Source organism: Olea europaea, unplaced genomic scaffold (genome assembly GCF_002742605.1).
Source record: "Olea europaea var. sylvestris unplaced genomic scaffold, O_europaea_v1 scaffold4079, whole genome shotgun sequence".
Classification (NCBI taxonomy): Eukaryota; Viridiplantae; Streptophyta; class Magnoliopsida; order Lamiales; family Oleaceae; genus Olea; species Olea europaea.
The window spans coordinates 8,064-28,623 of record NW_019260472.1 but is presented as its reverse complement, the minus strand read 5'-3'; the positions used below and the strand labels follow the sequence as shown (position 1 = coordinate 28,623).

At 43.1% G+C, this 20,560-nt stretch overlaps 3 protein-coding genes across 4 annotated transcripts; all 3 read right to left on the bottom strand.

Annotated features, from left to right (window-relative positions):
* Window positions 1–25: 25 nt before the first annotated feature.
* LOC111387540 (reactive Intermediate Deaminase A, chloroplastic-like) lies at window positions 26–1,694 on the bottom strand. Its single transcript, XM_023012109.1, has 3 exons — window positions 1,444–1,694; window positions 262–377; window positions 26–112 (listed from the first exon to the last, which is right to left on the bottom strand). Exons 1-3 carry the CDS (start codon window positions 1,634–1,636, stop codon window positions 50–52), a joined length of 372 nt encoding a protein of 123 aa, XP_022867877.1. The 5' UTR covers window positions 1,637–1,694; the 3' UTR covers window positions 26–49.
* Window positions 1,695–16,186: 14,492 nt separating this feature from the next.
* Window positions 16,187–17,616, bottom strand: LOC111387539 (NEP1-interacting protein 2-like). 2 transcript variants are annotated; one of them, XR_002701417.1, is made up of 3 exons: window positions 17,308–17,616; window positions 17,019–17,180; window positions 16,191–16,617 (listed from the first exon to the last, which is right to left on the bottom strand). XR_002701417.1 is itself a non-coding variant. In XM_023012108.1 (2 exons), exons 1-2 carry the CDS (start codon window positions 17,422–17,424, stop codon window positions 16,495–16,497), a joined length of 240 nt encoding a protein of 79 aa, XP_022867876.1. In that variant the 5' UTR covers window positions 17,425–17,616; the 3' UTR covers window positions 16,187–16,494. The 2 variants fall into 2 exon arrangements, 1 of the variants encoding a protein (XP_022867876.1); XM_023012108.1 differs by lacking the exon at window positions 17,019–17,180 and having other exon boundaries at window positions 16,187–16,617.
* A 1,102-nt stretch (window positions 17,617–18,718) lies between these two features.
* Window positions 18,719–20,546, bottom strand: LOC111387538 (NEP1-interacting protein 1-like). The gene is made up of 3 exons (XM_023012106.1): window positions 20,112–20,546; window positions 19,823–19,984; window positions 18,719–19,421 (listed from the first exon to the last, which is right to left on the bottom strand). The coding sequence occupies exons 1-3, from the start codon at window positions 20,226–20,228 to the stop codon at window positions 19,299–19,301; spliced, it is 402 nt and encodes a 133-aa protein (XP_022867874.1). The 5' UTR covers window positions 20,229–20,546; the 3' UTR covers window positions 18,719–19,298.
* Window positions 20,547–20,560: the final 14 nt, after the last annotated feature.

Genomic DNA, 20,560 nt, shown 5'->3' with positions numbered 1-20,560 from the left:
ATGCCACTTCTCTTGAAACATAGTCTAAAATGGAAAATACAAACAGAGTTCACATATCAAGGCATACCTGCTCAGTTTGATCCTCTACGTTGTCCGAGATGAACTTTCCAGTCTGCATAGAGACGAGGGAAAAAAGTTTACAACCAACTTTTTTGTTCTAATGTGTGAATAAAACTATACATATAGAGAGAGAATGATATGATGGTGATTAGATGTTTACAAGAAATAGTTGAGATTGTATGATCAGCTAACACCACAAACCTCTGGAATGAGTCCCAGAACCCCAGACATGAAAAGCATATTATTTGCTTTGATTGCTTGAGAATATGGTCCCAATGCTGCTGGAGCCTTTTCTGTCTGAACGGCTTCCTTTATGCCTAAGTTCAATTGCATGTTGTGAAATAAATGAGCATCGTAATACAAATTATAAAACAGAAATGTATAAAAATAATAGAGATGTTCAAAGAAGATTTTGAAATGAATTGAGCCGAAATAGAATGTTCCTAACCAAACAGAAGCAGTAAAGTACCAGGTTGAAGCACACTGATGTGAAAAGCACAAGGCACTTGCAGTTTGAAAACTCTTCATTCTTGAAAGAAAGCAACTAGAAAGCTAAAAAGGAGTAAGAAAATTGCTCTGTCTTCAACTTGTTGTGAACATTAAATACTGGTTACAAGTACAAATTTAGACGCAGGGTCAAGGGGTCGACTCCATAAACCTACCTCCCTTGAGTCTTTTTAGTCAAAGCTCTTAAAGGCGTCTAATTAGAGACAAGGAAACATACGAGGAGAAAAGAAATTCCCACATAATATTGAGAAGAAGAAGAAGAACCAAAAACTTATGGACTATAGCAACGGCAATGAATGATTAACACTGGGAGAATTCAAACCAACCACTAAAAAAAACAATTGACCAAGAGATTATGGTTAGCACGGTAACTTTCAAGATGATTTCACATCCATCACCTTTCTCGTGAGGAATTACTCTGTTTTCTCTTTTGAGATACATGATTTTAGTGTAGTACCCTTGTTCTTCTACTTCCCGTACTAAAACTTCAATCTACTGGTCTAATGGATATAAATTTTAACTAGTCACAAAGGATCCAACTTTCTTGAGTGCAAGTTAAAGTTGTACACTATGTTCTCTAACAAGGGAATACTAAAATAAATTCATCTTGGCAGTTAATTACAAAAATTAAAAAATTATGCTTCACACTCTACAGCATTGGATTCATATAACATAAACTGCACTTTTTTGCTAAATTTAGACATAAAAGGCTTTTAATTTATATATTTTTACAAACGGCTTTGTCTAGAAAGTTTCAGGGAATCCCAGAGTAATGCATAAAGTAAAATTCTTAAATGCAGCAATTGAAACGGAAGTTCAACAAAAATAAAATTTCAATAGGTTGTCAAATCGAAATACACGGGCGGGGGAGCTCACTGGCAGTGGCATCAGTAGAAGTGCTCAAGGAAGCAAACAGTTGCGGCGATGATCTAGATGACGAAGGGCGGCGGAGGTTAGCGCCAGCAAATGATACGCAGCTGACGGCCACCATATGTGGGGTCCGATTTCGCATCGCGCCGGCATCGATTGCGGGCAAATGGAAACTCCTTGCGGCGGCGCACCACGCCATAAGTCTTCCTAATGTTGACTGTCTTTAGAGCGACTGAAAAAGATTTGTCATTTCTGTGTACATTTCTTGTCTTTTATTTAGGGTTAAATTCATGGTGACACTCAATTTTATTTTATTATATCATAGTCATCTCACTTTATAATTAGTGTTGTCAATTTGATTTTATTTCACCACAATCATCCAATTTTATATAATCATGACCATCCAATTTTGTATAACATTTCATCATGATCATCCAATTTTTTTATTATTTTTACTAATTTTAAAAGGAGTAAAATAGTAACTTTACATTATATTTATAAATTTTAAAAAAGCAAAATTAAAATAAAAACTCACTCAAGAAGATCGTTACTTAAAAAATAATAATATAAAATAAAAACTTATTTGAAAAAAAAAATAAATAAAACAAAAAGTTATTTTGAAAAAAGTTAGAAAAGTAATATGAAATAAAAACTTATTAATGGGGTGGCTTAGTGTCTTAGAGTCTCGAGCTAAGCTCATTGGGCTTTTTTCGAGTTGCGCTATGAGGTGCTCGTTTGCCATCCCTACTATGGCCTTGTTTGAGCCATATTATTTGAAAAAAAAAAAATATTTTTCAGCAGTGATTTGACATCATTTCAATCACATATTCTTTAATAAAATAATATTATCTGCAAATTCAAAATATTTTCTTATTTTTTAACAACACGTTACCCATCAATATACCATTCAAAAATTTATTTTCATTTCTATAAAATGGCTCAAACAAGGGCTAAGTATAAAGTTAAGCGGTNAAAAAAAAAAAAAAATTTCTCATACTCATTTTCAATCATACATTCTCAAAATAAAATATTGACAATAAAATATTTCATACGTAAATTCAAAACTTTTCCTAACTTTCAATACGCTCCTCAACAATCACTTTTCAAAACTTCATTTATTCAAAATAATGGCATCAAACAGGAACTTTACTGCTCGTGGAAATAAAAATAAGGGATTAAGACGCATAAATGATAAATGCGCATTAAAAAGCACATGCAAAACGATTCAATCTATTTTGTAATTTGCACTGAAAGTATCAATTGTAGCAATTTCTTATATTTTAATACAACAAACGGCGCTAAAATATATTAATTTCCACTCAACGTTCTCAAATATTTTCCAGTTGCAATTGAATTAATTTTTTTTTTCGAATTGTCATCCATTTGATTGCAAAAATAGAATTTGGATGGAAAGAAAACGAATTTCAAATAATTGAATTACTTAAAACTTGTTTTACTAAAAATTATCTATTAAATGGGTTTGATTGGTCTAATTTTTTACTTGAAAAATATTGAAATTTTGGATCTTTTGATTTTCGTTCGACTTTGTTTTTCATAAAAATTGTTAATTAAAGGGATAGAATTTTTTTCCATTACCAAAAAATATTTAAAAAAACAAAGAAGCTGGAAAACTCAATTCTCACCAAAACCAAAGAAAAAGCAATTCCTTCGAAATCAAAAAAAAAGTGGTAAGGTGAGGTGTTAATTGGAAAACCAATTCCATAAAAAAATTTGCCCATGAAAACATACCCTTTGGCTGAAAACTTTTTCCCGTTTTCTATGGAAAAAGAAGCATATCAAACAAGCCCCAACTTCTTTTCGAATGTGGTAAGTTGCAAGTGAACTTTTAAAAACAATAAAATTGTCACTAAACTTAAAAAATATTATCTCATTCACTTTCGTTTTGAAAACCCACATGGCAGAAACTAACATCCAACTTGCGATTTTGGTTACGTGACATGCATTCACCTGTTTTTCATCAAATTCGTTAACTTTTAAAACGACAGTCGATCCAATGACAAATTGAAAAATGTTTTGATAGTTTCAACAACTTGAAAATTTTAAAAGCTCAATGAAAACTAAAAACCATTTCAAAAAAAAAATAAAAAAAATTAAATAAAATAAAAATTCCAGTAAATTTAAAAAATTAATTAACATATATTTAAGAATGTCAGTGACAATGGAGATATTTAACCTTCTCAAGCCTCTTAGTATTATTATTATTATTATTATTAGTCACTAAACATTATATTCAATTAGGAATAATAATTTCTTATACAAACAATATTGGATCAAAATTTTTACATTTTTCATGAAACAATTTTATGCATGAAATATTCCCATCCAATCCATCGATGTAGTTGTAGTTAATTTACCTACATATCAGTAGTAACTTCTGTTAACCCCAAAAAATGTTGTCAACAAATGTCGGACCCATCCGCGCACACGTGAGCGAAAGTCCTATACGCTAAGACACGTGGACGGTCTAGAACGAACGGTTCAGAGGCGTGGGAGTAGCTCAACGACGTGGGACGAGAACGTTTGAAATCCGACGGGATGTTCGTAATGCGATTGTACAATAATTACCAATCGGTGCTCTTGAATGTGCATGTAAATATGTATGAACTCGTATTGTGTTGCAAGATAATATGAAAGAGAGAGTAAAGTGTGGTTTCTTGTATTGATTCTTGCATTAGCTCTTTAATGTTACACAAGGGAAGTATTTACAGTGATACATGTGAAATGGTAGCCTTTGGATGAGGTGGCACGTGACCTTATTTCTTTAATCCAAACATCCAATCCTAGGCATCATCCTTGACTTGCTAGCTTGCTGCGCATTTATTGCTTATGCAAAACCCCCATGCTAATGACAAGACTTGACATGTACACTTATGAAAAATGTTCCATCAATCTTTCAAACAAGATCTTTATGTAGAAGACCTCTTGGGAGAAGTGATCATGGAAGATGTTCGGAGGCTTCTGTTTCGGCTTCGGATTCAGGGCTTCTGCCACTCACGTAATACTTCTGCTTTAGGGCTTCGGCTATCTTTTCGGTGATCTCGCATCATGGCATCGATTTATGGGCTTCGGCGTATGGACTTCGGCTACTTTCACAGGCCTCGATATATGGGCCTCGACATGAAGGGCCTCGGCCATACATGCCACCTCGGCTGGAGTGCCACGTGGTTCGGATTGAGTGGGTCATAGGCCCAAGTAGGTTGGCCAAGTATGACAACAGGTAACAATAGTCCCACAAGTCCAAGTATAGTCATTTATGTAATGCGTGAATTTTAATGAAGTAAAGCCAGTGGGTTGGGTAAAAATTGAAAGAATTTTTAAACCCCAAATAATAGTCCCCCAAATCCAAGTATAGATATTTATATCATGGTTGGAGTTAGAAATGTGCTGTTGTGGGTGAATGATGAAGAAGCCGAGGTGGTGAAATGAATTGAATGTGCGAGGCTTGTGAAAGCTAAAATTGAAGATGAAGCCGAGGTGGCTGGGAAATCGAATCTGCGAGGCTTGATGGCTGAAAGTTGAAGATGAAGCCGAGATGGTTGGGAAACCGAACCTGCGAGGTTTGATGGCTGAATGTTGAAGATGAAGCCAAGGTTCATTGACAATAATTGTTCCTTGGCAGTTGTGCCAATGATTTAATATTTTGCGTATGTGTTCGAGGAAAGGTGGCTGAACCGTTGCAACTTCCAAGGCGCCTGCTGCCGTCGAATTAAAATTGTAATTATTAGAACAGTTGGAACTTCTAGAACCAGACGCGTTGGATGAGGTGCGTGGGAGACACACTTAAATCTGAGGCGTAGGTTTGAAAAACCGTTTGAATTCTACGCATCGGATTTGATTTAAAATGAAGGGTCCATATTGAATGAGCTTTGATCTGACAGTGGGGGTTCCACCTGGCCCTTTATAAAAGGCGAGAGAACTCCCTTTTTCTGGATTTTTCAGCACTTGCCATTTGATTTCTTCTCTTAGAGCTTAAACTTTCCGGCGTTGAAGCTGTCCATTCACTGTTTTTCCGGCACTTTCCGTTTGTGCAGTTTTTCAGTAGGTATTTTTCACAGAAAATCCTCCTTTTATTGCGTTCTTAGTCATTTTTGAGATGGAGTCCACCTCGCGTAGGAAGTTGGTCACTGTAACATCATTTGGCCATGGGGTCAGTCACAGGGGGGATTTCGAGGTTGATAGGCATGCTATGACTGAGGAGCAAGTAGACTATAGCGAAGAGTGGGGGGCGTCTAAGGTGCCTTCAAATATGACATGGAAGAGGCTGGGGAGATTAGGGAGAGGTACTGTGTGCCTCACTATGTGGAAATGTTAGTTCCCGAAACCCATGAGCGGGCCTGTTATCCGAGGCCCGATTGTGTGGTGATGAGTGAATACCTGTTTAAGGCAGGTATGCGTCTTCCTCTGTACCCCTTCTTTAGGGCGGTACTGAGGAACTTCATGTTGTCGCCGACCCAGGTTCTGCCAAACGGGTGGAGCCAGTTGGTTAGCTCGTACTTCCTGTGGAAGGAAGTATCACTTAGGGAGGACATGCCTCTCCATGTCTTCATGACCCCGTTCCAGTCTAGGGTAATAAAGAAGGAGTCGAGGGGGTGGTATTACCTAACTCCTTGGGGAACTCATGCACCATTTGTGGTTGGACTGCCTTCTTCCATCAAGGGGTGGAAGGAGTTGTAGTTCTGGGTGCGAGGCAGTGAAGGGAGACAAAGCCCTGGCTTGCACAGTATCGACCTAGTACTATGAAGCTCGTGAGTCTCCTAGCCCAAGTAGTTTGTAATCTGTATTAAAAATTTTATTTTTCTAACTGTTGAGGCGTCCTTTGCAAATAGTAGTACGAGCTTTGAGCTAAGCAGGGAGGAGTTTGAAGTGATAGAGAACATTTACAAGAGACCTCTGAAGCTTCGCCACTTCGACTACCTCATCGACAGAAGTCGCTACTTCCTCAATTTTGAACTAATGGCCTCCAAGGGTACGAAGCTCCCACACGTATATTTTTGTGTTTTCGTTTTGATACTGATGCACTGTGATCTGCAGACAAGTTTAAGAGGAAATAGTACCCAACTCTTGACATGGCGTCCATACTTAAGGCAACCTCCACTGTGAAAGCGAGGCCCCTGAAGCCGGGGTCAAGCGGCGCCAAGGAGGTCCGAGGTAGAGTTGAGCGTCTCTCCAAGGACAGCACGCCGTGGGCTTTCGAAAAGGGGACCCCCAGAGGCCAGAAAAGTCCAAGGAGCCTCGGGGGAAGTAGAAAGTCCTCGAGGAGCCAAAGAAGAGAAAGCTGGTGCACGTTACCAGTTCATCCGGCAAGTTCGGGACCTCTGTGTCCCATGAAGGCAGAGATGTTAATCAGCCGAAGCTCCTCGTGTCCACCTCAAAAGCGGTAAAATGAAATAGTTCGCCGAGTCGAGGCTGAGGAGGCTAAAGAGGAGGCTGCGAGGAGGGAAGCGGAGGTGGCAGAGAAAGAGGCTGCCAAGGAGAGACCCGCTAGGGTACAAGGGAAGTCTCCGAGCTTCCTCGTTGGAAGGGAGGATGTTGTGGCTCCAGTGTTGGTGGAGGCTCTGCCACCTGAGATCCGAGGTGCCACAGAAAGCTTCTACAAATTCTGGACGGATCGGTGGTAGTTGCACGCCTCCTCATGCGATGCCGCAGACTTGATAAGGGCCCTAGTGAGTCAAAGTGGGAGGATCTTTGGCCTCGTACTGGAGTGCGGGAAGGCCCTTAATGAATTTCAAATGAGGACCCAGTCCTCGGAGAAGAAAATGGCCTCTCTCTCAGAGGAGCTGAAGGGGGCTAAGGCCGAGGTGGAGGAAGCGAGGGCCCAAAAACTTGAAGATACGACCAAGCTGGAGTCTGCCTTAGCTCAAATCGAGGCGTTGAAGAAGGAAGTTTATAAGTCCCAGTGTGAGGTAGCCTTCTTGACTAAGAAAGTGGAGGTTTCCAATGACCACCAGAAGGTGGCAGCCGAAGCCTTAGAAAAGGCGAACAGGGAGCTGGTAGGGGCCCAAGATGCATACAAGTTTATCGAGGGCAAAATTAAGTGGTACGTTGATGATGTAACTCAGGCTAGGGAGGAGGCCCAAAATGCATAAGAGCTTCAGCACTTACTGGAGGAACTTTGCTTATGCCGAAGTGATGGAGCGAGCTATGGAGTTGTATCCCAATCAGGATCTGTCGCAACTCAGGTCGGAGTTTGTAGACGAAGTGCCTCAAACCCCAGCTGATGAAGTGGTGGGAGATGAAGTAGCAGAGGCAGAAGAAGCAACTTCTGATGCTCAAGCTGCGGAAGTCCCAGCTACTGAGGCACCTCCACCATCTTTCCAGGCTTAGGATAATTTTCTTTTTAGTTATCCATGATGTACTGGCCTCAGGCCCCCCTTTTGTAATCTCAGTTGAAAATCCATATATTCTCTTTTTCATTCAATGTTGTAATCTCAAGTGTGTTGGCCTCGTTAAGTAATTGAACGTAATGTTGATTGAAGAACTAAATAACTTTAACTGAATATCCTAACTCCAATCACTTGGAACAAATAAATTGTATGCAAGCCTCACGAGTTATGACCAATATTGGAATCAAGCAAATGAATTGTACTTAAGCTTAATAACTGTAACCTGAAGGGATCCTAAGAATGGACCGTGTTGCAACTTGAAGTGTATGAGCCTTGGAGTTCAGACGAGATGGCCCAGAGATGGGACGCTGGCCTCTCCGTGAAGACGCTTCCCAACATGGTGGATGGTACAGCCATGTTGAAGCTTTTTCCCTTGGCATTCAGCCTCGCCAAATGGAAGCATGTACATGCGCCTTGGAGTTCAAACGAGGTGGCCCAGAGATGGGACGCTGGCCTCTCCTCCAAGGTGACGACGCTTCCTAACATGGTGGATGGTGCAACCATGTTGAGGCTTCTCTCCTTAGCGTTGAGCCTCATCAAAGGGAGGCATGTGCATGCGCCTCGGAGTTCAAGCGAGGTGGCTCAGAGATGGGACGCTGGCTTCTCCTCCGAGGTGACGACGCTTCCCAATATGGTGGATGGTGCAACCATGTTGAGATTTTACCCCTTGGCGTTCAGCCTCGCCAAAGGGAGGCATGTGCATGCGCCTCGGAGTTCAAACGATATTGAGACTTCTTCCCTTGACGTTCAGCCTCGTCAAAGGGAGGCATATGCATGTGCCTCGGAGTTCAAGCGGGGTGGCCCAAAGATGAGACGCTGGCCTCTCCTCCGATGTGAGGAAGTAATGCAACACGTTAATTTAATCATGAAATTTTAATGAACCATAGAAATGTTACAAGAGCTGGAAAAGATCGTCTAGCGAGGTAGTACATTCATTGGTAATAGATTCTGAGGTGCTCGATGTTCCATGGACGGGGTTGTGCCTTGCCGTTCACGTCTTCTGTTACGTGTTGTCATACTTGGCCAACCTACTTGGGCCTATGGCCCACTCAATCTGAACCACGTGGCATTCCTGCCAAGGTGGCATGTATGATCGAGGCCTGTGAAAGTAGCCCAAGTCCATACGCCGAGGCCCATAAACCGAAGCCATGATGCGAGATCAACGAAAAGATAGCCGAAGCCCTAAAGCTGAAGTATTACGTGAGTGGCAGAAGCCCTGAATCTGAAGCCGAAGCAGAAGCCTTCGAACCATCATGATCACTTCCCCCAAGAGATCTTCTACATAAAGATCTTGTTTGAATGATTGATGGAATATTTGTCATAAGTGTATATGTCAAGTCTTGTCATTAGCATGGGGATTTTGCATAAGCAATAAATGCACAGCAAGCTAGCAAGTCAAGGATGATGCCTAGGATTGGATGTTTGGATTAAAGAGATGAGGCCACGTGCCACCTCATCCAAGGGCTGTCATTTCACATGTACCACTATAAATACTTCCCTTGTATAACATTAAAGGCTAATGCAAGAATCAATACAAGAAACCACACTTTACTCTCTCTTTCATATTATCTTGCAACACAATGCGAGTTCATACATATTTACATGCACATTCATGAGCATCGATTGGTAATTATTGTACAATCGGATTACGAACATCCCGTCGGATTCCGAACGTTCTCGTCCTGCATCGTTGAGCTACTCCCACGCCCCTGATCCGTTCATTCTAGACCGTCCACGTGTCTTAGCGTGTAGGACCTTTGTTCACGTGTGCGCGGGTGGGTCCGACATCTGTTGGCAACAACTTTTGGGGTCAACAGATTGGCGCCGTCTGTGAGAAACCATACCATAACCACGAACAACCTTATGGTGAAAGTTTATTGAAGAGCATTTGGGCATCTCCCTTGAAAAAGGATTTGTTCGTGAAAAAGAACAGGAGGAAGCCCCACAACTTAGCAAAATCTAAAGAGTCGGACGAAAAGAAAATGAGTTCAAACGAAGACATACCCCCAGGAGGGTAAGAGAAAACGCAAATGTGCCTTCTCCACCCGCTACCCCAGCAGCTCGGCAAAAACTCCACCACCACCAAAGAAGAGGTGGAATGCGGGCGACGACACGATTGTCAAGAGAAATGGCTGCCATAGCGGCCAACATGAGGGACATTGCTAGCCAAAACTTGGCTATGAGGGAGCTCATGGCCCAAATGCAGGGCCAGGAAGGCTTCTCCATTCCTCCATACGCCCCTTAAGGGCACTACCAGCAAGAAGATGAAGTTCAAAGTTATAGAGCTGCCTCGCCGGACTATAGCCTAGGTGGAAGCCCATTTGAAAGGGAAGTGGAAATTGATGTTTCCTCCAACTACACTTCTGGCCGACCCACCGAGGTCCCATTGAACCATGATAACTTCCTACCTCCGTATGAGCAAGAACTAAGACATAAGAGGGCAGACAGTGTATTTGACATAATTAGCCCTGCTGAACCGAGACTTAGGCAACAGCAGACTCACCAGCCTTGAACTAGGCCACCGCCTCCACCTCCAATGCCCCAGCAGCCGGAAGAAAGGCATGAAAATGCCCCCCGTGTTACTCCGCCTAGAAATAGGAGCCAGAGGAGAGAGGAAGAGGCTAGGAACCGTCCCGGAACCTCTTGCCAACAACCACGGTATGAGGCCGATGAATACGATTCAGATGAGCAGCAGAGGTCCTGTGACTTGGACGATGAAGATGAGAATCATCCGTTCTCAAGGGAACTAAAGAGTGCCCAGGTTTCAAGCCACTATATAATGCCAAAGATACCAAAGTATGACGGAAGAGGCAACCTAAAGAAGCACCTAAATTCTTATAAAACTCACATGAGTCTAAGGGTCGCCACCCCAGCTGTGAAGTGCAGAGCTTTCCATTTAACACTTAGTGGAGTGGCTGAAATTTGGTATAGTAGGTTACCGCGTGGGAGCATAAGAAGCTGGTCCGAGTTCAAGACAATATTCTTGAAGAGGTTCACGGTAAGCAAAGAAGGAGAGGCCCCCATCCAACGTCTCCAAGACACGAGACAAGCACAGGGGGAGTCCCTAAAGAGCTTCCTATCACGCTTCACTGATGAGATGATGTATTGCGTGCAAGTCACCGACCGTGAGGCACTATCTGCATTAAGGGGAGGTCTGAACATGAATACCCTATTCTGGAGGGAAGTGCAAAATCAAGATCCCACCACCTATGATGCCTTATTCAAGATGATGAGGCTGGAAATCATCAATGAAGAATTGATTGAGCATAGGAACAGGGCAAGTAGAGGTCTTCCACCTCCTTAAAGGCAGTGTGCTAGAGAGCCGACCTCCCACCTAATGGACTACCAAATGAACCAGGCTGAAAATGAGAGTTCTGGCCAAGCACTTGCCACCACCACTTTGAACGCGGTTCCTACCTTGGCATATGAGGATATCAACCGAATTAATGACACACAGCAGATGGAAACACCACAGATCCCGTAGGGGGAGAGGCCGAGGCCGGGTTCGAGACCTAGAAATAGGTCAAATCAGAACCCGTCGGGATACTGTGTACACCATTGGTCCTATGGACACGACACAGCGGATTGTCGAGACTATGCGCACCGCTCCCGACTGGAACCCCCTAGGGACATAAATGAATCGCCCCAGGCGAATAGGGCCTCGCCCAGGCACGACAACCAACGTGGGTGTGAGGAAGTTGCTCCTCATCAAAGGGATGTTTTCCCACGACGAAGGGAGCGTGATACGGAGAGGCCCAGGGAAGGGCGCATGCACCAAAGAAATCGACAAGCCCAGGATGAGGACCCTATCCACGAGGTGGATACCATATTTGGAAGCCTATATGTTGGCGATGAGACACGAAACACCAAAAAAGAATTACGCCCAGGAGGCTAAACACCCCCCTTTGGCAAGCTACATTGTGGACAACAGCTCCCGGAGGAATCAAGTTCCACCCATTGTCTTCACCCAGGACGACACCAAAGGAGTTCACTACCCCCACTATGATGCACTTCTTGTGAGAGTCGTCGTAGCCCGAAATGGGTTTAAGCGAATGTTAGTTGACAACGGTTGCTCTTTACCAACATGTCATCCACGTATACATCCATTATCTTGCTGATGAGGTCCATAAACATTTTGTTGACGAGCCTTTGGTAAGTCGCTCCGACGTTTTTCAACCCGAAGGACATCATCCTATAATAATAAAGGCCTCGGTCTGTGATGAAAGAGGTGTGCTCCTCATCGGCCGTGTGCATGGGTATTTGGTTGTAGCCGGAGTATGCGTCAATAAAACTCAACAACTTGTGCCCAGCCGTGGAGTCTACTAGTTGGTCAATCCTTGGGAGTGGAAAACTGTCTTTCGGGCAAGCCCTGTTGAGATTGGTGAAATTGATGCATACCCTCCACTTTCCGTTGTATTTCTTCACTAAAATCGAGTTGGAGACCCACCTCGAATAGGTAGCCTCCTTGATAAAATCGTTTTGGAAGAGCTTTTGAACTTCTTCCTTCAGAGCCTCGTACCTCTCAGGATTGAGGGCTCTCCTTTTTTGTCTGTGCGGGGCAACCTTAGGATCGACTTTCAAGTGGTGGCAACTGATCTTGGGGTCTATGCTTACCATGTCCTCATGCCTCCAAACAAAGACACCAAGGTTCCTACTTAGAAAATCCTTAATCTTTTCCTTCAAAATGTTGGACAAGCCTTTGCCTACTTTCAGCACCTTGGATGGGTCTTGGGGGCCTACCGAGAAGCTCTCAAGTTCCTCAACTGGAGATGCTTGAGGTTCGTGTTCAATTATGCGGGGATCGATCTCATCAATGACCAATACCTCCGGATTGGGTGGTGCATCAATCATATCGATATCTTCTGGTTCGGTGGGAGCATCACCTAGGACATCAGCCGTGATTATATCGGCTATGATTACATGAACGTCCTGGGGCTCTACATTTTTTATGGAGCTTAGATAACACTCTCTTGATCCTCTTTGGTCTTCTCTCACCGTTGCCACCCCATTTTTCGTCGGGAATTTCATACATAGGTGATGGATGAAGGTGACTGCTCCCAATTCTTTCAGGGCTGGCCTACCTAATATTCCATGGTAGGCCGATCGACTGTCGACAATGAGGAACCCCATGAAGTTCATCGTAGTTTGGGGAGACTCTCCCATCTCCACTGCAAGTGTTATCTTTCCCCTTGGAGTGATGCTATCTCCGGCGAATCCGTACAAAGGAGTGGTGGTGGGTGTCAACTGATGATCCAATATCATCTTGTCGAAGGTGGATCCGAATAAAATGTTGACAAAGCTACCGTTGTCAACTAACATTCGCTTGAACCCATTTCGGGCTACGACGACTCTCACAACAAGTGCATCGCAGTGGGGATAGTGAACTCCTTCAGCGTCCTCCTGGGTGAAGACAATGGGTGAAACTTGGTTCCTCCGGGAGCTGCTGTCCACAATGTAGCTTGCCAAAGGAGGGTGTTTAGCCTCCTGGGCATAATTCCTTTTGGCGTTTCATGTCTCACCGCCAACATATGGGCCTCCAACTATGGTATCCACCTTGTGAATAGGGGCCTCATCCTGGGCTTGTCGGTTTCTTTGGTGCATGCGCCCTTTCCTGGGCCTCTCCGTATCACGCTCCCTTCGTCGTAGGGAAACATCCCTTTGACGAGGAGCAACCTCCTCACGCCCACGTTGGTTGTCGTGCCTGGACGGGGGCCTATTTGCCTAAGACGATTCATTTCTGTCCATAGGGGGTTCCAGCCGGGAGCAGTGCGCATAGTCTCGACAATCCGCTGTGTCGTGTCCATAGGACCGATTGTGTACAAAATATCCCGGTGGGTTCTGATTTGACCTATTTCTAGGTCCCAAAACCCGGCCTCGGCCTCTCCCCCTACGGGATCTTTGTGGGATTTTCATCTACTGTGTGTCAGTAATTGGGTTGATATCCTCATATGCCAAGGTAGGAACCGCGTTCAAAGTGGTGGTGGCAAGTGCTTGGCCAAAACTCTCATTTCCAGCCTGATTCATTTGGTAGTCCATCAGGTGGGAGGTCGGCCCTCTAACACACTGCCTTTAAGGAGGTGGGAGACCTCTACTTGCCCTGTTCCTATGCTTAATCAATTCTTCATTGACGATTTCCTGCCTCATCATCTCGAGTAGGGCATCCTAGGTGGTGAGATCTTAATTTTGCACGTCTCTCCAGAATAGGGTATTCATGTTCAGACCTCCCCTTAATACGGATAGTGCCTCACGGTCGGTGACTTGCACGCAATACGTCATCTCATCAGTGAAGCGTGATAGGAAGCTCTTTAGGGACTCCCCATGTGCTTGTCTCATTTCTTGGAGACGTTGAATGGGAGCCTCTCCTTCTTTACTTAACGCGAACCTCTTCAAGAATGTTGTCTTGAACTCGGGCCAGCTTCTTATGCTCCCACGCGGTAACCTACTATATCAAATTTCAGCCGCTCCACTAAGTGTTAAATAGAAAGCTATGCATTTCACAGCTGGGGTGGCGCCCCTTAGGCTCATGCGATTTTTATAAGCATTTGGGTACTTCTCTGGGTCGCCTCTTCCGTCATACTTTGGTATCTTTAGCATTACATAATGGCTTGGAACCTGGGCACTCCTTAGTTCCCTTGAAAACGACAGATTCTCATCTTCATTGTCCAAGTCACAGGACCTCTGCTACTCATCTGAATCATATTCATCGGCCTCATACCGTGGTTGTTGGCGAAAGGTCCCGAGACGGTTCCTAGCCTCTTCCTCCCTCCTCTGACGCCTATTTCTAGGCGGAGCAACACGGGGGGCATTTTCATGTCTTTCTTCTGGCTGCTGGGGCATTGGAGGTGAAGGCGGTGGTCTTGTCCAAGGCTGATGAGTTTGCTGTTGCCTAAGCCTTGGTTCAGCGGGGCTAATTATGTCAAATACACTGCCCGCCCTCCTATGTCTTGGCTCTTGCTCATACGGAGGTAGGAAGTTATCATGGTTCAATAGGACTTCGGTGGGTCGGCCAGAAGCATAGTTGGAGGAAACATCAACTTTCACTTCCCTTTCAAATGGGCTTCCACCTAGGCTATAGTCCGGAGAGGCAGCTCTATGACTTTGAACTTCATCTTCTTGCTGGTAGTGCCCTTGAGGGGCGTATGGAGGAATGGAGAAGCCTCCCTGACCCTACATTTGGGCCATGAGCTCCCTCATAGCCAAGTTTTGGCTAGCAATGTCCCTCATGTTGGCCGTCATGGCAGCCATTCCTCTTGATAGTCGTGCCGTCGCCTGCATTCCACCTCTTCTTTGGTGGTGGTGGAGTCTTTGCCGAGCTGCTGGGGCAATGGGTGGAGAAGGCACATTTGCGTTTTCTCTTACCCTCCTGGGGGGTGTGTCTTCGTTTGAACTCATTTTCTTTTCGTCTGACTCTTCAAATTTTGCTAAGTTGTGAGGCTTCCTCTTGTTCTTTTACAAGAACAAATCCTTTTTTAAGGGGATGTCCAAATGCTCTTCAATAAGCTTTCACCACAAGGTTATTCATGGTGATGGTATGGTTTCCCACAGACGGCGCCAATCTGTTGACCCCAAAAAATGTTGCCAACAGATGCCGGACCCACCCGCGCACAAGTGAACGAAGGTCCTACAGGCTAAGACACGTGGACGGTCTAGAACGAATGGATCAGGGGCGTGGGAGTAGCTCAACGACGCGGGACGAGAACGTTCGGAATCCAATGGGATGTTCGTAATCCGATTGTACAATAATTATCAGTCGGTGCTCATGAATGTGCATGTAAATATGTATAAACTCGTATTGTGTTGCAAGATAATATGAAAGAGAGAGTAAAGTGTTGTTTCTTGTATTGAGTCTTGCATTAGCCCTTTAATGTTACACAAGGGAAGTATTTATAGTGGTACATGTGAAATGGCAGTCCTTGGATGAGGTGACACGTGGCCTCATCTCTTTAATCCAAACATTCAATCCTAGGCATCATCCCTGACTTGCTAGCTTGCTGCGTATTTATTGCTTATGCAGAACCTCCATGCTAATGACAAGACTTGACATGTATATTTATGATAAACGTTTCATCAATCATTCAAACAAGATCTTTATGTAGAAGATCTCTTGGGAGAAGTGATCATGACGTTTTCACGTAATACTTCCGCTTTAGGGCTTCGGCTATCTTTTCGGTGATCTCGCATCATGACTTCGGTTTATGGGCCTCGACGTATGGACTTCAGCTACTTTCACAGGCCTCAGTATATGGGCTTCGGCCATACATGCCACCTCGATTGGAGTATCACGTGGTTCGGATTGAGTGAGCCATAAGCCCAAGTAGGTTGGCCAAGTATGACAACACGTAACAACTTCGATAAAAAAGGAGATACAGAATTTAAAAGAAACAATTTGCAGTATTCACAAGTACTACATATATTCATAGAGCACTTCCACTTGTACTATGATGATTTGGTCATTCGAGAATCGATTCTACTTCTATCTTACATTAGATACGAGAGATCAAAGTTCTTTGTTTCAAAATTTATCTACAACAAAGTTAAGGATAGAAGCATTACTGGGACATTTTCATTAGGATCTGACCTATTTCCTATTTCTTCTCTCCGGGTTTTTTTACAAACTTGCACCATCAGTTTTCTCCTCGTCGTCCAGTTCCATTCAGATCTCTCTTCTACACATTGGGCAGGTTCCCTGCCGGAGAAGCCATTCGTCTATGCAGTGCACATGAAAGAAATGTCTACAGCTTGGTAGCATCTTCGCAGATTCTCTGTTCTTAAAGTCCTACCAATAAAGAAAGTGACAACAGTAAAAAAACTGCAAACAAGAATAAAAATAATAGGCTTGTGCAGTAATTGGGAGAGCAAATGGCAACTTGGGTTGGTTTCCAGAAGGTTGAGAATGGTTGGTCCATGTCTATTTATGTAGTGGGACGAAAAATGGGTTGAGTCGTTGAGATGACTAACAAACTGTGCATCCATCTTCCAGTCTAAATCAGGTGGATTAGATAGTTCTATCGTCAATTGTGATCGATCTAATTGAAAACTACGAAGGAATTAGGTAGTATGATTTAGGCCCCCTCCCCTCATAATTTAGGTCCCCACGTAGGACGTATAGTTCAATCACAACCCACAAAATCATCTCTTCCCATAATGTTGCTCTTAATAGATCAATGAAGAACTCACCTGTAAGCAAATTGAACAATTTGTCTCGTGACAAGATGTCGTCCTTGGGGAATAGAATTCGTAAATTGGTAGCTTCTGAATTATATCTTGAGATAATCCTCTACTTGTATTGACCTAAAAAATGTCCGAAATCTCCCTCAAACTAGTTTCCATAGTGCTAATCTAGAACATCCAATCATCGGTCTTATTAACAATTAAATGGAATAAAAAGCTCGACCGCTCAGCTAACAATTCTAAATCCGAGGAACACATAACACTAATAATGTTAGACAGAAAATTTATTACTCACCTGCCATTGATAAGCTTTCAGCACGGCGGGACTCACCCATTCCATGAATATCTTCCCGTTTACGAGACTGCATATTAGTGCAACCTGAAAGGTATTAACGGTTTCACCAAACCACATATTAGCGCCACCGGAAACGTTCTCCCAATGTTCAATGACAAATTAATGCTTTCAACGTATCAAAAACTATTTCCATTCATTTATCATAGAGTAATGCTATTTGAGCTCACTGGGGTCACAACCCCAGTTTAAGTGACGTTAATGTGTCATTAAATGATAAGTGAAATTAAATAAGCCATTTAGTTTTATCTTTCATTCAACTTATCATCTAAAACTACCTATACTGGGGTTGTAACCTCAAGAAGCGTAGTTGGAGGAAACATCAACTTCTACTTCCCTTTCAAATGGGCTTCTACCTCAACTATAGTCCGGCGAGGCAGTTCTATGACTTTGAATTTCGTCTTCTTGCTGGTAGTGCCCCTGAGGGGTATATGGAGGAATGGAAAAGCCCCCCTGGCCTTGCATGTGGGCCATGAGCTCCCTCATAACCAAGTTTTGATTAGCAATATCTCTCATGTTGGCAGCCATTTCTCTTGACAGTCGGGCCGTTGCCCGTATTTCACCTCTTCTTTTGTGGTGGTGAAGTCTTTGCCAGGCTGCTGGGGTAGCGGGTGGAGGAGGTACATTTGCGTTTTCTCTTACCCTCCTGTGGGGTGTGTCTTCATTTGAACTCATTTTATTTTCGTCTGACTTCAGATTTTACTAAGTTGTGGGGCTTCCTCTTATTCTTCTTCAAGAACAAATCCTTTTTCAAGGGGGGTGCCCAAACGTCATTCAATAAGCTTTCACCACAAAGTTGTTCGTGGTTATGGTATGGTTTCCCACAGACGGCGACAATCTGTTGATCCCAAAAAGTGTTGCCAACAGACGTCGGACCCACCCGCGCACACGTGAGCGAAGATCCTACACGCTGAGACACGTGTACAGTCTAGAACGAACAAATCAGGGGCGTGGGAGTAGCTCAATGACGCGGGACGAGAACGTTCGAAATCCGTCGGGATGTTCTTAATCCGATTGAACAATAATTACCAATCAGTGCTCATGACTATACATGTAAATATGTATGAACTTGTATTGGGTTGTAAGATAATATGAAAGAGAGAGTAAAATGTGGTTCTTGTATTGATTCTTACATTAGCCCTTCAATGTTATACAATGGAAGTATTTACAGTATTACATGTGAAATGGCAGCCCTTAGATAAGGTGACACGTGGCCTCATCTCCTTAATTCAAACATCTAATCCTAGACATCATCCTTAACTTGCTAGCTTGCTGCGCATTTATTGCTTGTACAGAACTCCTTTTCTAGTGATAAGACTTGACATATGTACTTATGATAAACGTTTCATCAATCATTCAAACAAGATCTTTATGTAGAAGATCTCTTGGGAGAAGTGATCATGACGTTTTCACGTAATACTTCCGCTTTAGGGCTTCGGCTATCTTTTCGGTGATCTCGCATCATGACTTCGGTTTATGGGCCTCGGCGTATGGACTTCAGCTACTTTCACAGGCCTCAGTATATGGGCTTCGGCTATACATGCCACCTCGGTTGGAGTGTCACGTGGTTCGGATTGAGTGAGCCATAAGCCCAAGTAGGTTGGCCAAGTATGACAACACGTAACAACTTCGATAAAAAAGGAGATACAGAATTTAAAAGAAACAATTTGCAGTATTCACAAGTACTACATATATTCATAGAGCACTTCCACTTGTACTATGATGATTTGGTCATTCGAGAATCGATTCTACTTCTATCTTACATTAGATACGAGAGATCAAAGTTCTTTGTTTCAAAATTTATCTACAACAAAGTTAAGGATAGAAGCATTACTGGGACATTTTCATTTGGATCTGACCTATTTCCTATTTCTTCTCTCCGGGTTTTTTTACAAACTTGCACCATCAGTTTTCTCCTCGTCGTCCAGTTCCATTCAGATCTCTCTTCTACACATTGGGCAGGTTCCCTGCCGGAGAAGCCATTCGTCTATGCAGTGCACATGAAAGAAATGTCTACAGCTTGGTAGCATCTTCGCAGATTCTCTGTTCTTAAAGTCCTACCAATAAAGAAAGTGACAACAGTAAAAAAACTGCAAACAAGAATAAAAATAATAGGCTTGTGCAGTAATTGGGAGAGCAAATGGCAACTTGGGTTGGTTTCCAGAAGGTTGAGAATGGTTGGTCCATGTCTATTTATGTAGTGGGACGAAAAATGGGTTGAGTCGTTGAGATGACTAACAAACTGTGCATCCATCTTCCAGTCTAAATCAGGTGGATTAGATAGTTCTATCGTCAATTGTGATCGATCTAATTGAAAACTACGAAGGAATTAGGTAGTATGATTTAGGCCCCCTCCCCTCATAATTTAGGTCCCCACGTAGGACGTATAGTTCAATCACAACCCACAAAATCATCTCTTCCCATAATGTTGCTCTTAATAGATCAATGAAGAACTCACCTGTAAGCAAATTGAACAATTTGTCTCGTGACAAGATGTCGTCCTTGGGGAATAGAATTCGTAAATTGGTAGCTTCTGAATTATATCTTGAGATAATCCTCTACTTGTATTGACCTCAAAAATGTCCGAAATCTCCCTCAAACTAGTTTCCATAGTGCTAATCTAGAACATCCAATCATCGGTCTTATTAACAATTAAATGGAATAAAAAGCTCGACCGCTCAGCTAACAATTCTAAATCCGAGGAACACATAACACTAATAATGTTAGACAGAAAATTTATTACTCACCTGCCATTGATAAGCTTTCAGCACGGCGGGACTCACCCATTCCATGAATATCTTCCCGTTTACGAGACTGCATATTAGTGCAACCTGAAAGGTATTAACGGTTTCACCAAACCACATATTAGCGCCACCGGAAACGTTCTCCCAATGTTCAATGACAAATTAATGCTTTCAACGTATCAAAAACTATTTCCATTCATTTATCATAGAGTAATGCTATTTGAGCTCACTGGGGTCACAACCCCAGTTTAAGTGACGTTAATGTGTCATTAAATGATAAGTGAAATTAAATAAGCCATTTAGTTTTATCTTTCATTCAACTTATCATCTAACACTACCTATACTGGGGTTGTAACCTCATTGGGGCTTACACAACATTATTCTTAATCATAGAAGCAAATGTATGTTCATACAAGAAGAAATCCACTTATTAGTGCAACCTCAAAGATCAT